At 44.1% G+C, this 18,385-nt stretch overlaps 1 protein-coding gene across 2 annotated transcripts in view; it reads right to left on the bottom strand.

Moving 5' to 3' along the window:
* SYNRG (synergin gamma) overlaps nt 1-18,385 on the bottom strand; it is a 130,220-nt gene that overhangs the window by 29,539 nt on the left and 82,296 nt on the right. For both annotated transcript variants that reach the window (XM_073616056.1, XM_073616058.1), the window contains one exon: nt 404-952. In XM_073616056.1, coding sequence (XP_073472157.1) covers nt 404-952 — 549 coding nt within the window. The remainder of the gene's footprint in view (nt 1-403; nt 953-18,385) is intronic.

The raw sequence follows: 18,385 nt of genomic DNA, 5'->3' as shown, positions 1-18,385 counted from the left end.
TGACTCTGGTGTGGCAATTGCCTACAAGGGGTAGTAATGTCACCCAGACCAGCAGACATATGGATTCTTGTAAGTAGGTATGCAGAGTATGAGTTCTGTTGGTGAAATGTGAACACAGGAAAAAGTTTGTATATGGACAAATCAAACTTCAAATCATGGGGTTGATTTACTAAAACTGGAAGATGCTAAATCTGGCGCAGCTCTGCACAGAAACCAATCAGTCCAGTTTATTTTATTTGTCAAAGCTTAATTGAACAAGCTAAAGTTTGAAGCTGATTGGCCCAAGTTGCACCAAATTTTGTACTCTCCACTTCTAGTAAAATCAACTCCAGTGTGTCATATGATATATGTGATTTTTTTACAGCAGGGTGCTCTAAGATCGCAAATACAAAGACAGGCTTACCTTGAGCACAAAGATCCAATGTTTCAAGTTCTGTCTTAATCATTTCTTCACTTGATTTCATTTTTCCTTGAGCATTGGCCAAAAGAAAGTCAAATTTACTGATTTTGGGCTTCTCACTTTGAAATTCACCAAAATCATCTATATTCTTTAGTTCTGAAGTGACACTAGAGGAAGGCAGATCATGACTTTCTTCACTATTCCCCAAAGCAAGAGAAGATATATCTTCAAGGCCACCTGAGAACATGCCACTTGCTTTTTCAACATGTCCTTTATTAGTGCTTGCACCAAATGTCGAGTTGTCCTCTGGAGCATAGATGTTACTGGAGAAGGTCGTTATTTTTGATACAGTGGTCATAGTAAGGTTTTCAGTACTTCCAAATGATGTTTCCTTCTTGGAGAACATGGATGTTGAAGAGCCAGCAGTGTAGTCGGTGCTGAAAAAAAAGTCTGCCTGTTTTTTGTCCGTGTGTGCGTTGTCCTTCTCTGACCAGTCAGATATTGTCAAACTGCTTAGTAGGGAGGAATTGTCATTCGTGCCTTTAAAATCATCTACATGCAAAATGAAAAAGAACAACCCATATGTAGGAATCTGGAAACATTGTAAAAACCACCACCATGCAAAAACAGATCAATCACAGCAGTATGAATCCCTCACACAGTTATCAAATGTTAAACAAGTCATGTTATTAAAATGTTCCTTTCCATGCTGCAGCCATTCTTTCCTTCAACTGCCAAAGCAAAACTAAATCCGCTTGCAGTATCCTCTAGTTGGCCAATTACCTCTCTTCCAGAACTGTGCCGAACGCCTGACTTAAAATTAAATGCAGCTCCTTGAAATATGGCAAATCATTAGATAAGCGTACTGTTTACGCTTCCAGCGCTGTAAAATTATTTACTAAAGTCAACCCTTTATTGTGCTTTTTTGTGTTTTAATTGAATTGTGTTACTGGGACCTGACTTTCCCTGACTTCATAGCTACGGCATGTCAATTGCCATCCCACTGCTCCATGAGACTGCTTTAATATCCAGGAGGACAGCCTTTGTTGGAGCTTGGCCAAGAGGTAAGAAAAAGTCATGCCCCAGGAACTAAGTGAAAATTAAGCAAATGAACACACAAGGTGTTTCTCTGTCTAATAAAAAGTAAAAACAGGTATCTTGTCCTGTCCGCTCTAAGGCTAGAGCTTTACTTCTGAAGGTTTAAAATGGACTACATGTTCACTTTAAATTTCCTCTCTGGGCTATTTTGTGCATATCAGCATCACCAAATGTATAACAGTTTTCCTTTTTACACTTCATTCTGGGTTATGCGCAAGACATGACTTTTTTTTTTTTTTCATTAAGGAGAGGCATATGGCTTTTTCTAAACTCAATAGTTGTACGATGACTTGCAGCCATAATTCCCTCAAATTGAATCCAAGCAGCACAACTCTCTTTTGGCCTAACAGTAATGTGAATGTTAAGAAAAGCATACAGTGCCAAGAAAAACAGGATTTTCTTTCCTCTTTTCTTCAATTTGTCATATTTTTCATAAGTTTGTTGAGCATATAAAAAAGTAACATACTCTTCCACAGCGTATGATAGAGCTGCACAATTAATCGTCAAGAATCATTATCGTGATTAATCGTCAAGAATTGTTATCGCGATCTTGACTAAAGTGTTTCACAATTCTTTCTATGCAAAGAATTCTCTCTGCTCTTCTGAAGCCTCAGCCCTCAAAAGAAAAGAAGAGAAAAACTGGGCAGTCTACCAAGAAACAAAACATTCTTTATCATTTGAACTTAAGTAAAAAGTTAAGTATAAACATTGTAACAGTCTGTCAATGGAATAGACTTCCTGCGCAAGTGAAAAAAAGTCTAACCACTTAAACACTAAACCTTTTTCTGACATTTGTTGGTTTCAAGTTAAAATAATTTTTTTTGCTAGAAAATTACTTAGAACCCCCAAACATATATATTTTTTTAGTAGACACCCTAGAGAATAAAATGATGGTTGTTGCAATATTTTGTATTTGCGCAGCGGTCTTTCAAATGCAATTTTTTTGGAAAAAATTACTTTATTGAATTAAAAAATAAAAAAATCTAAGCAGTAAGGTTAGCCCATTTTTTTTTTTTTTTTGTATAATGTGAAAGATTTTACGTCGTGAGAATCGTGAGAGAATTGTGATCTTTTTATTCTAAGCAAAAAAATTGTGATTCTCATTTTGGCCAGAATCGTGCAGCTCTAGTGTATGAGGTACAAATAAGGTTCTAACACCTATGCTAACTAACCCATATAAAAAAAAGATGTATATACTAAACTATTTTTAGCCCACTCTGGTCCGGTCATGTGATCTGGCTCCCCACTGTCAGCCAGTGGAGGCTGAAGGGGAAAGGAGGAAGCGCCAATAGAAGGTTCGTAGGAGCCTATAGATGACATCACTGCTCCAGGCGTAACCAGTCATTGTTGAGCACTTTCTCCTCTCCCCTGCAGCCGCCACTGACTGACAAAGGGGAGATCAGGACCGGAGTGGCCCACAAATAGGTAAGTATACAGATCTTTCTAACATAGGTTAGTCAGAATAGGTGTTAGAACGGGAGAAAAAAAAAATGTGCATACTTTTGAACTGCCAATATATGTATAGCAAATAAAACAAATTTCCAATGTTTAAAATGATACTAAACCTTAAAATGTACCTTACCTTAATGCATTGCTTGCAGTAAGGTAAAAAGCTTTTCCAGTTTCCCCGAGCTCTCCCCTGTGTGAAGGGGAAGAGCGGGGAGAAGAGATCAACGCTGTGCATGGCTGCATCTATTCTCCCCTCTCTTCCTCTTCACTCAGCATTCGAGCAGGACCCATTGGCTCTTCTGTCAATCAAATGCAGTGAAGAGGAGGTGGAGGCGGGCCTAAGCCATGCTGTGTAAGTCTATGGAGCATGGCTCCATAGATACACAGGTCAGAAACTAGCATGCACCGTGTGTCCCCATAGCAAACGGCTTGCCATGGGGACACACAAAGAAGAGGAGGAGGAGCAAAGATCGCCACTGGGGACCCAAGAAGAGGAGGATCGGGGCGCTCTGTGCAATACCACTGCACAGAGCTGGTAAATATAACATATTTGTTTTTTTAATTAAAAAAAAAAATTCAGACTTAATAACACTTTATTAGATCCTCATTCTACTGCCTAGTAACTGTAGAACAGGAAATCTCTTCAATAGGAATGCAAGCAGTAACAAAGAACCTCTGGTACAGAAGAAAAGGGTAAGCACATTTAGACCCCTTTCAGACGGGGTGGACTCCATCCAAGCGGATCCACCTGCTTCACTCAGCAGGATCTCTGATGAGCAGGCAGATGACAGGTCAGTGTCCACGCAGATATGCAGAGCGGACACAGCCCGCTGTTTTCTATGGGGTGGTCGGATGGAAACGGACCGCCTATCCGTTTACACCCAATTGCCATCCATACAGATCTGCCAGATGCATGGAGAACAGATCTTCATCCATCTGTTTTTAGCTGCCACTGTGCTATTGCTGGGTGTCCAGTGTGCTCCTGTTCCTTTAAGGGGGATTGGGCTGCCTCCAGGCCCACCTGCCCCTCATCTATTCATTTAATGCATGTGCTTCCATTGTGGAGACACTTATAAATTCAGTAGCGTTAGGACTGCAAGCAACACAGGGTATTGTGAAGAGGCCTTGCATGCGTTTGCAAATGCGTGCTAACTAAACCCCTGTTTTTAACAGACTGTTGGACAGGTTAATTTGGTTGGTCAGCCACTGATTGGTGAGTCGAGCTATGGAATGTTCTGTTTTTGTCTTTCGTCTGTTTTTAGCAGACTGGATGCCGACGGGCTCCATAGAGAGCAATGGATGGTCTAATCAGTCCATCAGCGTGAAAGGGGCCTTATGAGGATAATTTTTGTTGTTTGATCCTTCCTGTCTCAATGCCCTCTGTTCCCCTTATTTCTTGGTCTAGTGTCAAAAAAAAAAAAAGTGAAGCACCCTTGTGGATTTACAGCAGTACAAACCTGCTCAAAGTTCTAGACCTCCCTCTACTTTATTAACAATGGCAATTTTTAAACTTCCATCTAGTTATGGCAACAAATGGAACAATTTTCACCTTATCCATCCAAACTACAACTGAATTGGGGCAATGGATAATCAAAATTGTAGCCACATTAAAAAATGCAAACAATTGCTAGGCGGTAGTCTAATGAAAAAATGTTTTCATAATGTTTTAATCAGGTTGTTGATATTTGCTGCCTTATTTGTTGTATATTATCATTTGTGTGCATATGATCAACTGGCAATAACTCTAATATATTTTGGATTTGATGAAAATTCATTCCATCTTTTGAAAAAGTAATAGTAGAGCAAATTATTGAATGAGTTTTATAGAAACAATGCCATAAAACGTTTGATTCTGCAATGAATATATACAGTGAGGAGAAAAAAGTATTATTTCATCCCCCTGCTGATTTTTGACCTTTTCCCACTGTCAAAGAAATGATCAGTCTATAATTTTAATGGTAGGTTTATTTTAACAGTGAGAGACAGAACAAAAACATCCAGAAAAACACATTTCAAAAAAGCTATAAATTGATTTGAATTTTAATGAGTGAAATAAGTATTTGATCTCCTATCAATCAGCAAGATTTCTGGCTAACAGGTGTCTTCTATACAGGCAACAAGCTGAGATTAGGAGCACTCTCAAAAGGGAGTGCTCCTAATCTCAGCTTGTTACCTATATAAAACACACCTGTCCACAGAAGCAACCAGATTCCAATCTCTTCACCATGGCCAAGACCAAAGAGCTGTCCAAGGATGTCAGGGATAAGATCGTAGACCTACACAAGGCTGGAATGGGCTACAAGACCATCACCAAGCAGCTTAGTGAGAGGGTGACAACAGTTGGTGCGATTATTTGCAATGGAAAAAACACAAAAAAACTGTCAATCTTCCTTGGTCTGGGGCTCTATGCAAGATCTCACCTCGTGGAGTTTCAATGATCATAAGAAATGTGAGGAATCATCCCAGAACTACATAGGAGAATCTTGTCAATGATCTCAAGGCAGCTGGGACCATAGTTAAAAAGAAAACAATCGGTAATACACTACCCTGTGAAGGACTAAAATCCTGCAGCGCCCGCAAGGTCCCCCTGCTCAAGAAAGCGCATGTACAGGCCAGTCTTAAGTTTGCTAATGAACATGTGAATAATTCAGAGGAGAACTTGATTGGAGAAGGAGGAATACTATCTATGACCATAAGAACACCATCCCCACCGTCAAACGTGTAGGTGGAAATATTATGCTTTGGGGGTGTTTTTCTGCTAAGGGGACAGGACAACTTCACCGCATCAAAGGAACGATGGACGGGGCCATGTACAGTCAAATCTTAGGTGAGTACCTCTTTCCCTCAGCCAGGGCATTGAAAATGGGCTGTGGATTGGTTTTCCAGCATGACAATGACCCAAAACACACGGCCAAGGCAACAAAGGAGTGGCTGAAGAAGAAGCAAGGTCCTGGTGTGGCCTAGCCAGCCAGTCTCCAGGCCTTAATTCCATAGAAAATATGTGGAGGGAGCTGAAGGTTTGAGTTACCAAACGTCAGCCTTGAAACCTTAATGACTTGAAGAGGGTCTGCAAAGAGGATTGGGACAAAATCCCTCCTAAAATGTGTGCCTGGTGGCCAACTACAAGGAAAGTCTGACCTCTGTGATTGCCAACAGGAGTTTTGCCACCAAGTACTTAGTCATGTTTTGCGGGGTCAAATACTTATTTCACTCATTAAAATGTAAATCAATTTATAACTTTTTTTAAATGTGTTTTTCTGGATGTTTTTGTTTCATTTCTTTGTCAGTGGGCAAATGTGCAAAATCAGCAGGGGATCAAATACTTTTTTTCCCTCACTGTAGAATAAGTGTTCTCTTTATTACATAAATCTGTTTCATAAAGTGTCGCAGAGCCCCAGTTCACACTGTTGCGACTTGTAATGCGATTTGACAATTTAACGTTGCACCCTATTTGTGCTTATGGAACCATAATGCCCCAGGTGATGACGTCACAAGGAGCGTGTCCTCTAACTTACGTCATTGGGTGGCCCCGCTCCATGCCAATATAAGTCATTGCACACGGCGGACCCAGCATTCCCCCGGGAGATCGCGTCAAGTCAACATCGGAAGAAGAACAGAGGGAGAAGACCCAGCAAAAGAGCAGAAGATAGCAGAGAGAGGGGAGAAGACCCAGCAAAAGAGCAGAAGATAGCGGAGAGAGGGGAGAAGACCCGGAGCTGCTTTAATAAAAATACTTTAAAAACCTGTGTAGTGTGTTTATTTTTGACACTTTTTTATTTAGGTGAATGGGTAGGGGTACGATGTACCCCATACTCATTCACCTAAGGTGGGGGGCCGTGATCTGGGGGGCTACCTTGTTAAAGGGGGCTTCCAGATCATGATAAGTCCCCGCCCGCAGACCCCAACAACCACCGGGCAAGATTTGTCGGGAAGAGGCCCTTGTCCTCATCAACATGGGGACAAGGTGCTTTGGGGTGGGGGGGGCGCAGGGGCCCCAAAGCACCCACCCCCCGTGTTGAGGGCATGTAGCCTGGTCAGGTCCGGGGGGGGAGGGTGCGCTCGCTTGTCCCCCCCCATTCCTGACCTGCCGGGCTGCGTGCTCGGATAAGGGTCTGCTATGGATCTTGGGGGAACCTCACACAAAATTTTCGGGGTTCCCCTTCAAGATTCTCAGCACACAAGTCGGACCATCTTTATCCGACTTCTGGTGCGACTTCTATGCAAATCAATTTGCTCCCATAGGGAACCATTGATTTTGAATAGAGACAGAGAAACGCGGCTGAAAGCTAGCATGGCTAAACGGGCATTGACGCTAATGCAAAACGTGGAAGGAAAAAAAAAAAATCACGTTTTTAACGCCGCTTTTTTCCCTGACGTCGGTACTAGCTTTGCAGCTCGTTTTTTAAAACGTCCGTGGGCATGTAGCCTAAGTGTAGCAACATGGTTACATTTAATGAAGGTACAACATTTAGCAACTCACATGGTTGATGATTGAAAGAGGCACATCTAAGTATGCAGGCATCCGGGGTAAAGCTGTCCACATAAACTGTCCTCCTCACCGTCATCGACGTCATCCCTTCCACTCTACGCTCCATGAGCGGTTCAAGCCATGCTCTACTGCAGGGTAGTCTTCCCGGTCAGGATTGCAGACTGTCAGCGGTGAGAGCCGGCGGTGCGGGGGATGGTCTGTGTGGACAGCTTTACCCCGGATGCCTGCATACTTAGGATGTGCCTCTTTTAGTCATCAACCATGTGAGTTGCTAAATGTTGTACCTTCATTAAATGTAACCGTATTGCTACACTTAGAGGTGTCTCTCTTCTCTTTCATATTCTGTAGCGCCTGCTGGATTTTGCTTCTAATCCTCTTGTGAAGGCTTTCGTTTGTGGATGGACATTTTATGGTTATATAACATTGCTATAATCTTTTTATATAGACTATAAACTGAAGGATTTATGAATAAATTATTGTGGAACGAATCATCTGAGTTTCCATTATTTCTTATGGGGAAATTTGCTTTGATATACAAGTGCTTTGGATTACGAGCATGTTTGTGGAACAAATTATGCTCGCAATCCAAGGTTTTACTGTATTAATAAATGCTGTATTACAGGTTGTTCATACTCACTCAGTCACTATGAGATTCGTTTTCTGTATTGTACAAAAAAAAACCTAGTTGAGCCTGCTGTTCTCTATTTCCACCTTCTGTTCATGTCCTCACTATAGTTTGGATTTTGCAGAGCTGTGTTGGCAGCTACTGCACATGCCCAGTTTTCAGTGAGTTTCTATTCTGAGCATTTCTTCCTCATCACATCCAAGCAGCCCATGTTACTATAGAGGCACACATGTGGGCATATACACAGTAGTAAATTACAGCCCACTCCCTCCTTCCTCCTCCATGCCCATTAACTAGCGAAACACAATGGAGTGGAATATTACATCTTGATCGATGGAGGCTTCTCCTCCTTGCTATTCCAAGTTGGGTGGGCGTGACACAACCCGTGATGGGCAGAAATCCACCCACTCCATGTTATTGCCAAATATAATAAAGATTTGATTTAAAATAAATATTTGTATGGTAATTTAAAAAAAACTGTTGATATTTTTACTCTGTATCCCAAAGGCTGTTTTTTTAATTTTATTTTGAACATGTGACCAGCCGATTAGAAGCTCCTCCTGCTTATGTTTTCCTGCAGACAGGCTGGGAAAGAGCTAGGTCATGTGACAGCTGTATATCGATTAGGAATAAGGTACTTAAATGTTTTTTTTTTTTATATAAAATAATTCCAGTGCCATCATCCACATACAGAAATAGAAGAGACAATGTAAGTTAAACAGTGTGTTATGCCGTGTACACACGACTGGACTTTGACAGCAAAGGCCTGATGGAATGAATCCGCCGGACAATTCGATAGTGTGTGGGCTTCATCGGACCTTTGCTGTTGAAAAATCAGGCAGACTTCAGAAATAGAAAATGTTTCAAATCTTTCCCCTGGACCCAAGTCCAGTCGAAAAATCTGTTAGTCTGTAAGCTAGTCTGACGGACGAAAAAAGGCGCTAGGGCAGCTATTGGCTATGAACTTCCTTATTCTAGTCCGGTCGTACGTCATCATGGTTGAATCAGTCGGACCGAGGAACAGAAAAATGAAGATACAGTGAGCATTGAGTCATCAAACCAGAGCAACTGAAGACCAGAAAAATCTTGCGTCATCTGATTAACCAATTTCTTGCAAGATATGCAGATTGCAGGTTTAAAATCTGCTGTACACTGTGTGAATTTGAATGTCCATCCTGTCTAAAATCATTGGTAGCTTTATATTGTAGAGAATGTTTTCTTGGCCCACGTTAGGTCTCTTTATATCCATTGAACATTTTTTGAACGCCATTGCATGCCTCGGTATTGTTGCCAACCCTGTTCAATCGCTCTATGGGCACTAGATGAGTGCACTAGATGAGTGAATGTACAGTACAGTATATGACAAAACTCTTTTTATATTTGGAATGCTGTAGTCTGTACTCAGGTACTACTGTGGTGGTTACCACATTTCTTTGCTGTGTTATATTGCGGACTGCTGCCATTTAATTTTCACTATGCTAGCATAATCCAAGGTTTTGGAACATCCGACTATGCAACTGTGGTCTTGACAAAGGTGATATAAAATAAAAAAAGGGTAGAGAAGCTTCATATTTTAGATATCTGCACACTATTACCCAATGTGATCCATCACAATAAAGAAATAAGTGAATTCAAAGTTTGCTTTATAGGTCTGCATATAAAGTTGATCATAAATCATAACTAAAGCACCTAGAAAAAAAGCCATGTCATCTCAATTCTATTATTCATTTTGGGAGACATGTCAACTGCAATATTCTTACTTTCTTCCTTCTAACTAAAAATGCCATTAACTTTTCATGTAACTATTTTGTGGAAATTAGATACCAGTGGAAAATGCATGACATTTTAAGAAGCAAACATTCTTAACCGCTTGTCGTCCTTTGGCCATACAGTGGATATAAAAAGTCTACACCACACCCCTGTTAAAATGTCAGGTTTCTGTGATGTAAAAAAAAAAAAAAACTCAGTTGAAAAAACAAACTGAAATCTTCTAAAACATAAAACTAAAGTAATGTGGTTGCATAAGTGTGCACACCCTCTTATAACTGGGGCTTTAGCTGTGTTCAGAATTAAGCAATCACATTCAAACTCATGTTAAATAAGACTCAGTAAGATTGTCCGAACCAAGACCCAGATGTCTAACAGCTGGTCTCCCAGGACTCCGTTATGGGGGAACCCGCAGTTACACATTTCCAGACGATCCCCGACCCGATACTATGGGCCCGTCACGACGTTACAGTATTGGCCGACATAACCTCCCCAAAAGGTTTGATCTCATTTGATGAGTTGAAACGCCAGAAGGGTTTTCCTAACAGTGTGTTTTTCAGGTATCTACAGGTCCAACACGCCTATCGCTCCCAGTTTCCCACACCCCCGATGCTGGTGACCACTGGCATTGAACGCCTATTGAGCACGCCAGAGGAGGCTAAGCCCCTTTCTGCTTTATATTCTACTTTGGCCGTACTAGATATGTCCAAGGTCTCACAATTGTTCCTGATGTGGCAGAGGGATGTGCCATCGCTGGCGGATGATGACTGGGAGGAGGGCATTCAGCAGTACCTCCCTCTGGTGATATCCACCCATGATCGGTTTATTCAGCTTAAATTTTTGCATAGAGCATACTTCTCACCACAACGCCTAGCTAGGATATACCCGAACACCAGCCCAGTTTGTACTAAATGCTCTTTAGAGGAAGGATCGTTCTTTCATATGGTCTGGTCATGTCAACATATACAGGCCTTCTGGAGGGGAGTGGTGGTCGTAATTAATTCTGTCAGCAAGCTATCGTTACCATGTGATCCAATCCCACTGTTGCTGGGAATAGTGGATAATATACCGTCCCCACAATCCACAAAGCTGTTTGCGTTTTACACAGTCTTTTACGCTAGGAAGGCAATATTGCTTAGGTGGAAGGGGACTGAACCACCGACGGTACAACAGTGGAAAAAGCTCATTAACAATGTTCTCCCACTATACAAATTGACCTACCTAGGCCGCAATTGTCCTAAAAAATTTACTAAAATATGGGGCTCTTGGGTGCGTGAAGAACAATTGACCCTTGACTAAGAACGGAGACCCGAGGGCACCCACCCTGAACCCTTTGAGGCTCTGGATAGCTCAGCTTGAATGGGTGAGGTCACACCCTTATGAAGGGATCCCTTGTACATCTTAGATATAGGACTTCTAAATCAGGGAGATTGTTTTTTTGTACATTAATGAACAGACTGATATCACTCAGGTATAGGCATCTTATCCCCTTTTTCGGAAAGGATGAAGGAGATTTTATGGATCGAGCTCCTAATTCCTCTTCCCCCCCTCCCCTCTCCTGTCCCCAACTGGATGCTTCTACTTTGGTTATTAATATTTGACTGCTAGAAGGGTAATGATTTATACCCGCATCTGCTGTTTGATTTCACTGTGTATTGTATGTACTTTATTTTAGTACATTTTCCGCTCCCTTTGTATTATTTCTGTTTTGTTACACTTGCTTCATAAATAAAAAACTTTCTGTTAAAAAAAAAAAATAGGACTCAGTACACACCTGCCATCCTTTAAAGTGCCTCTGATTAACCCCAAGTTCAGCTGTTCTAGTAGGTCTTTCCTAACATTTTGATAGTCATATCCTACAGCAAAAGCCATGCCCCACAGAGAGCTTTCAAAGCATCAGAGGGATCTCATTGTTAAAAGGTATCAGTCAGGCGAAGGGTACAAAATACATTTCCAAGGCATTAAGTATACCATGGAACACAGTGAAGACAGTCATCATCAAGTGGAGAAAATATGGCACAATAGTGACATTACCAAAAACATGACATCCCTTCAAAATTGATAAAAATACAAGAAGAAAACTGGTCAGGGAGGCTGCCAAGAGGCCTACAGCAACATTAAAGGAGCTGCAGGAATATCTTGCAAGTAATGGCTGTGTGATACATGTGACAACAATCTCCCCTATACTTCATATGTCTGGGCTATGGAATAGAGTGGGGAGATGGAAGCCTTTTCTTACAAAGAAAAACATCCAAGCCCGGCTACATTTTGAAAAAGCCATCTGAAGTCTCCCAAAAAGCATGTGGGAAAATGTGTTATGGTCTGATGAAACCAAGGTTGAATTTTTTGGCCATAACTCCAAAAGATATTTTTGGCACAAAAACAACACTGCACATCCCCAAAAGGACACCATACCCACAGTGAAGCATGGTGGTGGCAGCATCATGCTTTGGGGCTGTTTTTCTTCAGCTAGAACAGGTCCCTTAGTTAAGGTAGAAGGCATTATGTACAGTTCCAAATACCAGTCAATATTGGCACAAAACCTTCAGGCTTTTGCTAGAAAGCTGAACATGAAATCTTTCAGCATGACAACGACCCAAAGCATACATCCAAATCAACAAAGGAATGGCTGCACCAGAAGATTAAAGTTTTGGAATGGCCCAGCCAGGGGCCAGACCTGAATCCCACTGAAAATCTGTGGGGTGATCTGAAGAGGGCTGAGCACAGGAGATGCCCTCATAATCTGACAGATTTGGAGTGTTTTTGCAAAGAAGAGTGAGCAAATATTGCCAAGTCAAGATGTGCCATGCTAATAGACGCATACCCAAAAAACTAAATACTGAATAAAATGAAAATGTGCTTCAACAAAGTATTAGTTTTAGGGTGTGCACACTTATGCAACCATATTATTTTATTTTTTTATTTTTACTTCCCTCCACCTAAAAGATTTCAGTTGTTCAACTGAGTTGTACAGTTTATAGGTCACATTAAATGTGGAAAAAGTTCTAAAATGATTTATCTTTGTCTCTTTTTTTACATCACAGAAACCAGACATTTTAACAGGGATGTGCAGACTTTTTTCATCCACTGTACATATGGCCTTGGGAAACACGTACATATGGCCTTGGGAAACACATGGTTATACTATGATCATAGCTGCATCCTGGTGTCAAATTATTCAGCCGGCCATGTGCTGTCCTGTAAAAGTGATTTGAGTGACTCTACAGCCACCCAATCACTTTTACAGAGCTCGGAAGGGTCACCCCCCCCCCCACCACTGTTCCCGGACCTCCCATTTCACAAGGGAGTCTAGGACTGCTACAAGCTGTCAGGCCGGCTGCCCACAGAAGAGAGGAAGGAACATACATTCCCCTCTCTTCTGTGACGCTGGAAGCGATGAGGATTTTGTCACCTCCAGTTTCGGTTCTATGTTGACCTGGCTGGTACCAGCCAGGGAAGCAGCCGATCAAACTGATCTCACCACACATTGAAGGTATCAAACATCAGAATGAGAGGAATAATTCTTGCACTAGAGCTCACATTTAACTTTAAATTGGTAACTTGCAAAATGTTGCCTAGGGAGATTTATAGGTACAGTAGTCTGTTGCCATTCCATGGATGTGCGCAATTTTAAATCTTGACAAGTTTCGTATCACTCAGTGCATCATCATCTTTTATAGTTTACCAATAAATTGGGTGTTATATTGTGTGTGCACTAAAATGTAATACGTTTATTTTTTCCTGCAAACCAAACAGCTGTGCAAACATTGTGCGACATAAGAAATTGCTGTCCTGTGCAGTGAGCAGAGCTGTGGGAGGGATCCACATCTCCACCCATTACAGGCAGAAAACAACAGGGGGTCAAAGACAAGACCGGTCACACTGCTAAAGGAGAGAGAGCAGCAGGTTTTGGTTTTTATCAAAGGATGTTCCTGTACAAAATTCTATGCTGGTTTACCACAAAGGTCTGAAAGAAATACACAGAGCACACAAAAATTCAAGTAAGAATATGCATGCCTCTTGTATTTAGGCATATTTCATATCCCAAACTCCAGGCACAGTAAAAAACAAACAAAAAAAAATAAATTACATGTTGATAATGCCATTCCAGGTCCTCCCACCCTCCCCTGTCACCACCCACAAAGACACTCCAGATGTTCCTTTCCTGGTATGACACTGTACTCATTCCTTTCTCTGAGCTGACACTGTGGCTTGTTCCCTTCTCACCAGACACTCTCTGCATTCCCCCTCCATCCAACACGGTCAATATTACGTGCTTTATATTGGGAGTGCTCAATATTCACTACCCATGCGACACCCTCTATTCCCTCCCCATCCCCAGACACTCGCCACATTCCCTCCCCATCCCCACCAGACACTTGCCACATTCCCTCCCCATCCCCACCAGACACTCGCCACATTCCCTCCCCATCCCCACCAGACACTCGCCATCTTCTCCCCATCCCCACCAGACACTCGCCATCTTCTCCCCATCCCCACCAGACACTCGCCATCTTCTCCCCATCCCCACCAGACACTCGCCATCTTCTCCCCATCCCCACCAGACACTCGCCATCTTCTCCCCATCCCCATCAGACACTCGCCACATTCCATCCCCATCCCCACCAGACACTCGCCATCTTCTCCCCATCCCCATCAGACACTCGCCACATTCCATCCCCATCCCCACCAGAGACTCGCCATCTTCTCCCCATCCCCACCAGACACTCGCCACATTCCCTCCCCATCCCCATCAGACACTCGCCACATTCCATCCCCATCCCCATCAGACACTCGCTACATCTTCTCCCCATCCCCATCAGACACTCACTACATCTTCTCCCCATCCCCACCAGACACTCGCCACATTCCCTCCCCATCCCCACCAGACACTCGCCACATTCCCTCCCCATCCCCATCAGACACTCGCCACATTCCCTCCCCATCCCCATCAGACACTCGCCACATTCCCTCCCCATCCCCTCCAGACACTCGCCACATTCCCTCCCCATCCCCTCCAGACACTCGCCACATTCCCTCCCCATCCCCTCCAGACACTCGCCACATTCCCTCCCCATCCCCTCCAGACACTCGCCACATTCCCTCCCCATCCCCTCCAGACACTTGCCACATTCCCTCCCCATCCCCACCAGACACTCGCCGCATTCCTTCCCCATCCCCACCAGACACTCGCCACATTCCCTCCCCATCCCCACCAGACAGTCGCCAAATTCCCTCCCCCATCCGACACTCACCGCATTCCCTCCCCACCCGACACTCGCCCCATTTCCTCCCCATCTGACACTCGACACATTCCCTCCCCATCCTCACCAGATAAGCTCCACATCTCCTGCCCATCCGACGCGCTCCACATACCCTGCCCATCCGACGAGCATTCCCTTTTCCTTCTGACACTTTTCTTTTCCCTAACCTTCTGATACTCTTCCCATTTCCTACCCACTTGATACTTCTCCCCATCCCCACCAGACACTCGTCATCTTCTCCCCATCCCCACCAGACACTCGCCACATTCCCTCGCAGTCCCCATCAGACACTCGCCACATTCCCTCCCCATCAGACACTCGCCACATTCCCTCCCCATCCCCATCAGACACTTGCTACATCTTCTCCCCATCCCCACCAGACACTCGCCACATTCCCTCCCCATCCCCTCCAGACACTCGCCACATTTCCTCTCCATCCCCACCAGACACTCGCCACATTCCCTCCCCATCCCCACCAGACACTCGCCACATTCCCTCCCCATCCCCACCAGACACTCGCCACATTCCCTCCCCCATCCGACACTCACAGCATTCCCTCCCCACCCGACACTCGCCCCATTTACTCCCCATCTGACACTCGTCACATTCCCTTCCCACCCTCAACAGATATGCTCCACATCCCCTGCCCATCCGATGTGCTCCACATTCCCTTTTCCTTCTGCCACTTTTCTTTTCCCTACCCTTCTGATACTCTTCCCATTTCCTACCCACTTGATACTTCTCCCCATCCCCACCAAAAACATCGCCATCTTCTCCCCATCCCCACCAGACACTAGCCATCTTCTCCCCATCCCCACCAGACACTCGCCATCTTCTCCCCATCCCCACCAGACACTCGCCACATTCCCTCCCCATTCCCATCCCCATCAGACACTCGTCACATTCCCTCCCCATCAGACACATCGCCACATTCCCTCCCCATCCCCATCAGACACTCGCTACATCTTCTCCCCATCCCCACCAGACACTCGCCACATTCCTTCCCCATCAGACCCTCGCCACATTCCCTCCCCATCCGACGCTCGCCACATTCCCTCCAGACACTCGCCACATTCCCTCCCCATCCCCACCAGACAGACACTCGCCACATTCCCTCCCCATCCCCACCAGACAGACACTCGCCACATTCCCTCCCCATCCCCACCAGACACTCGCCACATTCCCTCCCCATCAGACACTCGTCACATTCCCTCCCCATCAGACACTCGTCACATTCCCTCCCCATCAGACACTCGTCACATTCCCTCCCCATCAGACACTCGTCACATTCCCTCCCCATCAGACACTCGTCACATTCCCTCCCCATCAGACACTCGTCACATTCCCTCCCCATCAGACACTCGCCACATTCCCTCCCCATCCCCACCAGACACTCGCCACATTCCCTCCCCACCAGACACTCGCCACATTCCCTCCCCATCCCCACCATACACTCGCCACATTCCCTCCCCATGCCCACCAGACACTCGCCACATTCCCTCCCCATCCCCATCCGACACTCGCCACATTCCCTCCCCCATCCGACACTCGCCACATTCCCTCCCCCATCCGACACTCACAGCATTCCCTCCCCCATCCGACACTCGCCCCATTTTCTCCCCACCTGACACTCGCTCCATTTCCTCACCATCTGCCACTCACAGCATTCCCTCCCCATCCTCACCAGATATGCTCCACATCCCCTGCCCATCCGACGTGCTCCACATCCCCTGCCCATCCGACGTGCTCCACATCCCCTGCCCATCCGACGTGCTCCACATCCCCTGCCCATCCGAAGCGCTTCACATCCCCTGCCCATCCGAAGCGCTCCACATCCCCTTTTCCTTCTGCCACTTTTCTTTTCCCTACCCTTCTGATACTCTTCCCATTTCCTACCCACTTGATACTATGCTCTTCTTTCTTATCAACAAGCAGGGTATACATCTTCAGTGGGTTAAATGAAAAACAAAAAAAACCAAACTGACAGATCCCCACATCAACACAAACGATGTTGATGCAGGGATCTCTCCTGCTGTGCATTTGTATTCTGACGAGTATATAAACCCCCCCCCCACATCAGAATACAAAGATCAGCGCTTGCAGTCATTGGCTACAAATGCTGATTGCATGCTGGTTTTCCAGCATGACCATTTGACAGAAGTCGGCCATTAGACAGTCAGCGGTACACACAGATCCAAAGTCAGCCGGTTCTCACTGAACCAACCAATTCTCGGTCATGGTTACCCTGCTTTACACTCTTGCTTGTTCACTCCTCCCTGTTCTTCTATTATTGTTGCAGCAAGCAGTATGACAGCTCCATTACTTTGTTGCCTGGTGGTGAGCTGTAAACTTACTGTACTGCTGGGCACAGGGTGCTGTCCTTTTTGACAATGTGGCTGAAGCAGAGCGGCATGTGGGGGAGGCATTGTGGGTGGTTTGTTGGTGAAGCAATATGAAAACCCAATTCCAAGAATTAGAATAGTAAAGCAGCAGCTGAGAGCACAATAATAAAAACTCCAGTACTCTGTATATTACAGCAAGCTGTGTAATTTGAATTGCTGATTGCCCTGCTTGTAAGAAGAGAACAGTGGTGACTGGTTGCCTTTACAGGAAATAGGGTCCTCTTTCAGGGAAAAACAGACAGCTTATTTAGCTATTTATCAATAATTTTGGAGCACAGCATGTTAAAAAAAAAAAAAAAAAAAGTATTTTTATGTGTGACAGGTATGAAGCGCTCTATTTATTAAAGCTTTGTTTTACTGGTAAAGCTTTACCATGTGCAAACAGATTAAATAAACTGCATGTAATATTAAATCACTAAACAGGAGGAGTATTTGTGATCCTGCTCAATTAAATCTCTACTACGAGTTACCCGTCTAGCATACACCACAGGAAACAATTTGTTCCATCTATATAGCATTTGATTGCTACTCCAGCAATTAATTCCTGGAGATCGGCAGTCCGACCGATCTACTAGAAACTGCTCTTGCCTGTTCAAAACACACATTTAGCTGAATGACTCAGAGGGGACACCCCCCATTTATCTAGATTTCTGTATGGAGGATCAATTAGAGGAGGGCAGTCTAAAAGTGAGCTTTTACTGGACTGACTTATTAAAAAGCCCACATTGTTCCGTGTTTGGAAGCACTTTCTGTTAAATATTTGTTTCTAGGGTGCGTTTTAAAAATATTTAAAACAAAGCTGTAAACACAAATAAAAAAAAAAAGAAGGGTTGAAAAACATTCTGACACTCTTTAATGGAGAGGCTCCGATGAAAAAAAAAAAAAAAAGGC

Source organism: Aquarana catesbeiana, linkage group LG02, assembly GCF_042186555.1.
Source record: "Aquarana catesbeiana isolate 2022-GZ linkage group LG02, ASM4218655v1, whole genome shotgun sequence".
Lineage (NCBI taxonomy): Eukaryota > Metazoa > Chordata > Amphibia > Anura > Ranidae > Aquarana > Aquarana catesbeiana.
This window is presented reverse-complemented; position numbering and strand designations above follow the sequence as displayed.